At 35.3% G+C, this 8,027-nt stretch overlaps 1 protein-coding gene across 3 annotated transcripts; it reads left to right on the top strand.

Moving 5' to 3' along the window:
• The first annotated feature begins 480 nt into the window (after positions 1–480).
• SPON2 (spondin 2) lies at positions 481–8,027 on the top strand. 3 transcript variants are annotated; one of them, XM_059471059.1, is made up of 6 exons: positions 481–817; positions 1,615–1,840; positions 2,206–2,429; positions 2,697–2,888; positions 3,884–4,058; positions 6,101–8,027. In XM_059471059.1, exons 2-6 carry the CDS (start codon positions 1,618–1,620, stop codon positions 6,277–6,279), a joined length of 993 nt encoding a protein of 330 aa, XP_059327042.1. In that variant the 5' UTR covers positions 481–817; positions 1,615–1,617; the 3' UTR covers positions 6,280–8,027. The 3 variants fall into 3 exon arrangements, with proteins under 3 accessions (XP_059327042.1, XP_059327044.1, XP_059327043.1); XM_059471061.1 differs by lacking the exon at positions 481–817 and having other exon boundaries at positions 1,608–1,840; XM_059471060.1 differs by lacking the exon at positions 481–817 and having other exon boundaries at positions 2,286–2,429.

Consider the following 8,027-nt stretch of genomic DNA (forward strand, 5'->3'; position numbering starts at 1 on the left):
GTACTGTACTATAGAGGATGTATGATCTAACTGTAATAATGAGATTTTTATTTGGGGCTTTTTACTCTGAAGACAGCTAAGAAAAATCTCTGAGCTTCCCAAAACCACTCTTTCCAAAGAAACCACAATGTTACAGAGCCCTTTCATCATCCAGCATACAGTACTGTACACACAAAAATATACACTGTACTACTTCAAATTAATTCATATTTGCAGGAGACACAGCCTGTGTGAGTATGTGCAATTATGAAATGTAACTTTTTTTTCCTCTTGACATTTTTAGCTGCCTCACCCCTTTTATTTGAACACATACATATGGTGTGTGAGAGTGAGCAAGCTCTCTGTAAATGTTTGGAAGGAGCATCTGTCAGACAATAAAACTTACAAGAAAACATGTTTCTCATTTAAAGAGTATTCGCTAGAACTATTTCAGTGTTGGAATCAGTTCATTTGTATAGCTTGGAGGCATTAATAAGAGCAAAGAACTGCAAAGGCACCAGAAAACTCAAACTGTTACGAAGAATCCAAGGTATTTTTAAAAAGCATTTTGTCTTTTCGGCATCTCCGTCTTCTGATAAGGAATCTGAAGCAGCTGACAGACAGGAAACCCCTGCTAGTCCATCCAGAGGGACTGCAAACAAGGAGATGGCACGATTTCTGCAAACCTGGAAAGTCTAAAGATTGCAATAATTGTTGGACCAAAGGGACCCTCTTCAGGCATAAATAGCAAGGCTCCTACTGTCTTCTCTTGCAGACCAACTCAGCTGCCAGCAAAAGCAGGTGCTCTCCCCCTGCCAGTGCTCCAGAGGAATATTTAGTGAGTATTCATAGATATTTTTACAAACTAATGTATTATTAGTGATTTACTTAAGATTGTATAGTTTTCTCAAAGGACAAGGACATTTAAAGATCGGTTTTAAGGCTGTTATTTTAAACAATTGGTGGAGTTCAACAGTCTGATGCAATTAGCATGTTAATTTAAAAACAAAATTTGCACAACCTATGACAGTAACTGTAAAAAAAATACTGATTTTTTTAAACTATATCGTTTAAACAACCTAAAGTAATTACAATGCTTTGAATTCACATTATGACAGCAAAGTAATTTATATAAATATGAAATCTATTTGACTTTCAATGTTATGCTATAAAACAGCCTTTGTAGAACACAAATTTAAAATAAATCATTTCTTTTGGCAAAGTAACCTGCAATTTAATCTTTAGAAGAATAAATACACCACTAATGTTTTCCACAGAAACAGTTGCTACTCTAATTAAATCAAGATGTGACTCTAATCAGATTTCAAAAGAAAATCAGAAACAGATTTTTCTCTGAGGTAGTACTATGGACAAGGATAAGATATTTTTCTTTTCATTTTTATTAGAAACACTTGTCCCAGGTAAAGTTACAGGTTTGCAGTATATACCATGGCAATAACAAATCTGAAAGCATTATAGTAATGTTTTCAGAAGCATAGCAATTTTTAGTGTTCCAGATATCTGCCTTCTCTTTGGCTATAACTTATGCCACATTTTATTAGGTAACTGCTATTAATTTTTGAGCTTGGGGTGACTAATATGACTAATACTTTTTTCTTTCTTTTCGTGTGGAAGGCAATGGAAAACCTGATGTTTGTCTACTGGTCCTGTAAAGTTATCTGGACAGTCCTGGTGGCAGCGCTGGGTTATGGCAGCAGCCTGCCCGTGGGGGAGGATGCTCTCTGCACAGCAGAGGAGCTTGCTAAGTACAGGATCATCTTCACAGGGAAATGGAGCCAGGCTGCCTTCCCCAAGCAGTACCCACTCTACAGGCCCCCGGCTCAGTGGTCATCCTTGCTGGGTAAGTGAATATGCACAGCACTAAGAGCAGATAAACCTCTTGACCTCTGTGGTCTCTTTTTCCTTAATGGTTATGTAAGATAAGAAATGAAAAAGGAAGGAAAAAAAAAAAAAAAAGCCAAATTATTGAGGATGAAATGCAGATATTGAAGTATCCACAGTGTTCTCAAAAATCTCCAACTGTTTTCAATTGACTTCTGTTTTCAATTGGCTGCAGCTGAAAGAAGCGGTGATAAGCCAAATGTTTTAGCGTTCACTCAATCTTGTACACATTTTTTTTAACCTCAGAAATAAAACAGAGAAAATGAAGAAATAGGGACACTCTAAATCAGACTTTTATGTCATGCCATGTATTCACTCAAATAGGTGTTACTCATAGTTCTGACTACAGCATGTGGAAAAAAAATGAATATGCCAGCAATGGTGTACGTGATTTTGCTGAAAAGGGTGAAGCATGGACACTAATGAAAGAAATAGAAGAAGCTGGAGAGAAAATTCAGAGTGTACATGGAATCTTCTCTGCTCCTGCAATTTCCAGTGGTACAGGACAAACCTCAACTGAATTAGAAGCACATCCAAGACATCCCTTAGTAAGTAAATGTACATACTCATTTCCAAGTTTATTTTATGTTACCAGCAACCAAAATTAAATATTTGAGTTCTCACTTGTAGAAACAACATCATGAAAAAGAATTACTAAAAAGCATGTCACATTGCAGGGAGCGCTGTACAGCTACCATGAAGTAGAAGAGCAAAATGACTTTATTTCAAAAACTTTGAGTGAAAATTCCTAAAAGCAGGACTGCAGCATTCCAAAGCAAGTGATGCAATCCTGATGGATCATTTTGTTTCATTAGGTTTCGTTCGTTGTACGAATTGTTCCCAGCCCTGACTGGTTTGTGGGCATTGACAGCCTAAATCTCTGTGAGGGAGACCACTGGATGGATGAAGTATCAGTGGATCTATTTCCATACGATGCTGGAACTGACAGTGGATTCACATTTTCCTCCCCAAACTTTGCCACCATTCCACAGGACACAGTAACAGAGGTAGGTGCATGGACACAGTTTAGCACTTCATACTGCTATGTTTTGAGTCTCCCTTTTAAAAGATAACTCATCTAAAATAGTGAAACTGGTTTCAGTATTTGAGAGGGCTGATGCTCTCTATATGTGGATTTATTAGACAGCTGATAAACCTACTGCTTTTGTTTATCTTCTGAATCTTTTAAATTTATTAGGTGAATGTAAATGGTTCATGAGAATTTGTCTCTACATTTTTTGGAAAAGCTGACAATTTTTGTAGATGATATTTAACAATCCTTCAAGTGCCAGGAAAATGAAAATACAGAAGTCCTGACATTACCAAATGTGAGTCTAACCAGGAAAATTCTTAGTAGTGAATACTGCTGTGAGGAGGAGTTTTCAGTTGAAAGCACTGCTGAAACCTGAAACTGCAACATTTGAGGGAAAGGACCTAAAGGAAAGCAGAGAACTTCACTGTGGTGACATTGCTTTCAATCTCTTTTGCTCATTTCATCCTCTCTATGCCCCATACTTTGCTTTTGCCATTTAAGAGAGGTGGTAAATGAAGGATTTTGATTCAAATGGTTTGAATACTATAAGTATTCACTAATCCTTTCTTAAAGGTAAGTTTTTCTAGCAACAAATGCTGTGCTAATAAATAATGAGGAAAGGAAGAGAGAAGCATTTGGCCTTTCATATCCATATGACAGCTCCTATGGCATACCCAATATTGTTTAATACTCATGTATTCTCTTGTAATAACATCCAGTTCCTTCTGTCAAAACGTTTCATACATTACTGTGTTTGCAGGACCTCCTACCACAGTTCTGTATCCAGTCAAGTACCCTGAATTAAAAATTCTGGGCTGACCAGGACAGTTATGTGAACTATGTGTTCATAGAAACTGGTTGTATGCAAATTATTTGCCAAAAAGTATTAGCATGATTTACAAACATGATTTTACATTTACCTTCTTAGGGTCTTTTTAATATTCCCTGTTTTTTTGTTTTTTTTTACAGATCACTTGTTCCTCTCCAAGTCACCCAGCAAACTCATTTTATTATCCCAAACTCAAAATTTTGCCACCAATTGCTCAAGTAACAATGGTGAAAATAAAGAAAACCCAGCTAGGTCTTTCTGCACCTTTTATTAATCTTCCAGCCAGAAGCAATGAAATAATAGACACTGTCTCAGGTAAGTGATTAGTAGATGTTCTCAATTCTGTTATTTCCATTCACTCAGAAGTATGTGGAAATCTGGCAGGTGATGTGGGTGAAACAGGTGATCAGGCAGAATATTCTCCTATCTGCACAGGAATAGTTCCAGACTCACAAATGGGAAATAAAACAAGCCAGTTGACATGAAAGAGAATTCCTGAAAGAATAAGTAAGGGATTGCATATTTCAGCTGTGGTTCAAAGGACTGGGCCATATCCAGAGTAAGAGCTACCCAAGCCTTTGTATCAGTGTAGCTCAGTGAATTTTATAAGAAACAAATGACACTCAATCAGAATCAGCATTCCCAAACTCTTTGCAACTTTGAAGTAAATACTCATCCTTAAGCTTTTACATGACAATGAAGCCAAGAACCATTATTGCTGTCTCTTTCTGGGTCAGAGCTTGGCAGCTATGTGCAATAAAATTTATATAATTCGATTGATTTGGACACATTTTCAATAGAAACATAAATCCTGATAACAAAAATAAAGTTCTCTCTCATTTTCATTTTCTCAAAAATATTAGATAATAATCTTGAATAGATAGGAAGATGTGCAAACTACTGACTCAAGTCAATCATAAGGGTGATTTTCAAATCTGTGAATTAAAATATATATATTGTTAACACAATATTTGCTCCAAGGGACCAATGTATTCCCAAAAGATCTGCCATGTTCCAGAAGCTTCTCAAGAAAGTCTGGAGATAGCATGTCTCTAGCACTGCGCTGGTCACCTTACAACCACTAAAATACAGCTTATTCTCTGCTCAGTTAATGTGTTATTTGTAATTTAATAAATGTATTTATCAATTTGTAGTGGTTTAATGTATTCCTATTTGTAAACAACACATAGCAAAGTGAATGTTACACATCTCATTTACAGTTATATATCCTTCCCATAAGATTTGAAAGGAACATTTGGCACTGTTCATGATATAAATTTAAAACTGCATTTAAAGTATAGTATTCCAAATATAATTTTTAATCAAAAATCCCCACTTTCTTGTATATGAACCAGTATATTAAACCAGTTTAAAAAATTATCCTGGAATCAAAAGGGCAGATTTAATTACCAGGGGTCAAGCAGTGCCGCTCATTCCCTCTGGAAACACAGGAATGAGTGATGACAGCAGAAGTGGTGAGTTCACTGTAACACCAGAAATTTATCCCAGGTGGTACATGTTTAGTGTGGCATTGAAGGATGGGCTTGTGCAAACCTCTTTTACCCACAGATGCTGGCACAGGCAGCTTTGATGCCACTTCCTGTGACAAGCAGTATTTTAATTTAACCTGCTAAGGAATATTCATCTACTTTTGATGATTTTTACTTTAGGTGGAAGCATACATTATGGATAGCACTTCAGAGTTTCTAACTTCTTTTCTTGCACTGAGTGAAAGTTATATTGAAATCCTTTCAGCATTAGAAAGCTTCTAGTGACAGAATATCCTTACTGGCAAAGGGAAGAGTAGTGTACAGACCAAAAAATAGCAAGATGATAAAAAATGGGACTTTATTTCCAAAGCAAATTGGCACAAAAGTAAAATGGATTTTGATACAAACAACTCTAGGAACAATAGCTGCCTTCAAAGAAATATAAATATACCTAAGTAAACCAAAGAAAAGCTTTAATATCAGTGTTCTAGTTAGTCATGAAAAGGAAAATGAGTTATAAAAATTGACAGTAATGTTTTTTAATTCAATTTTTGAGTAAAATCATATTAAGCATAGTTTTCTTTTAAGGAATTCTGTTTTTCATTCAAGACACAATATGCTTCAGAACTGATGTAATACCTCAGACAGGCTCTAGATTGCAATAACAATAATGCTGATGAGTTTAGGAGCTGAAACCAGGTTGTTTTTTTTTTTAATTTATGAGACCACACACTGATTTGATGGATATCACATGTGTTTTGTATAAGAAAGGATGCTGTTTGATGACCATTCCTTAGTGCTTTTCCAAGTGTGTATCTGACTCAAGCACAACTCGATGTACAGCTCCCTCTTTGCTGTGTGTTGCAGAAACACCCCTGGACTGTGAGGTGTCCCAGTGGTCCTCCTGGGGGCTCTGCAGAGGGGTCTGCAGGGAAACGGGCACCAAGGTCAGAACTCGCTTTGTTCTTCTTCAGCCTGCCAACAACGGAATGCCTTGTCCAAACCTGGATGAAGAAACAGGATGTGAACCAGAAAATTGTGTCTGAAATAAAGAAAAGATAATAATTAAGATAATTTAAAAGTAGGATAAGTTTAAATCTAAACTACATGTCAATCAAGATTCTTTATCATTTGGACACGCTGCACTATTTTGCTGAAAAGCTGCACAAGAGTGGGTTTGAAAGTTTTTATTTAATATCATTTTGGGGGGTTAAATTCCTAAGGTTTAGTAGGACAACAGTACTGGATAATTTAAAGAACAAAACCCCCAAATAAATCCTTCCTCCAAATACACTGTAAGTTCTTGGAGTACCCTCTAGTGGCAGAAAAGAAGACATTTGGGAAGATCGTACTTCACATTTTTACTTCACGGAAAAAATCTTTCAGTCACAAAGTCTAAACTAATAACCTCCTTAAATATTGTACTTTGTTTATCTACACCTATTTATACCTAGAAAATAGTTTTTCCTTCTAAATTATGTTTTTATAATTTATTGGCATTTTTGTCATCTTTCTAACCTTGCTTAATGTGCATTTCCTCAGAAACTACTTACAAAAGTCAGAGTGACCAGATGTTTGCAGTGTGGTTAAGACAATAATGGAACTGAGTAAAACTTGTCTTGAGACTTTTGAATATATGAAAATGTCTTTTTATTTTTCTTTCTCAAAAGTGAGAAGAACAACTGCCATGAGGACACTCAGCCAACAAAATTACTAGAAAAAAATCTGAAGTGTGGATAGTAGTAGAAAACATCTGACCTGAATTAAAAGTGTTAGCTGAGATTCAAAAGCTGATTGTTGGTATGTGTCCCTCATTAGATAACTTTAAATTTCAAAGTTAACACTGTTGACCATAACATAAATTATATCAATAACCTTATATATGCAGTAAATGTGTCCATGTTTCTTTATATGTGTTTGCTGCTATTTGTGTATATATTACCTAAAATTAAGGTATGCACAACTCTAACAAAACACATGTCAGAAACTGTTCCTGTCTGCAAGTTTTAATGCTCAAATAACTTATAAAATTAATATAACATGTCTTATGAAGAGCTGTGGCTACCAACTAGGAAAAGAATTTTGGAATAATACTTATTCAATAGAATAAGTTTAAAGTCAGCTAACAAAACTTTTACAGCACACTGCAATTTTACAAATATACAGCACAGGTATTGAACAGGAGAGTTGGCTTGTTGTTTTCCAGAATATCCCAAATACAAGATAATTTCTCTTGTCCTTAAAAGAGCACACTGTATTCTCCACAGAGCTGAAACATTTAAACATTTCTCTGTATTTCTTTCTCCAGGAGAGATATCTTGCAAAGACACAAATAAATTTGAAATTTTATCAGACTAAACTTCACTGGTCCTGCAAATGCTGATAAATACACAATTGTTAGAACTAAGTGTAGGAATTTCTGCTCTTCTCTCATTCTTCAGATTCCCACTGTTTGTTCCAAATAGTTCACTTATACAAGTTGCTCAATCACAAAACTGCACACTTACTGTTTTTTTAAGTTCCCTCTATTTCCACTCTATAAGGTGAGTAGTGTTACTACACTATTATGTGTTTAGTTAATAGTTAGTATTTTTCTTTCTTCTTTTTATTAGTTTTAACCATTCTGTGGTTTCTGTTACACTTATCTACTTCCTGTTTACACATTTATCATCATATCAGAAAACATAAGCATATATTGTAGTATATATTTAAATATTCTCAGAGGGTAGGAGTTTATTTCAAATTGATTGTCAAGTAACAAATTAAGCTCAATAAAGTTTTTGGGCAGACATCA

Source organism: Ammospiza nelsoni, chromosome 4 (assembly GCF_027579445.1).
Source record: "Ammospiza nelsoni isolate bAmmNel1 chromosome 4, bAmmNel1.pri, whole genome shotgun sequence".
In the NCBI taxonomy this organism is placed as follows: domain Eukaryota; kingdom Metazoa; phylum Chordata; class Aves; order Passeriformes; family Passerellidae; genus Ammospiza; species Ammospiza nelsoni.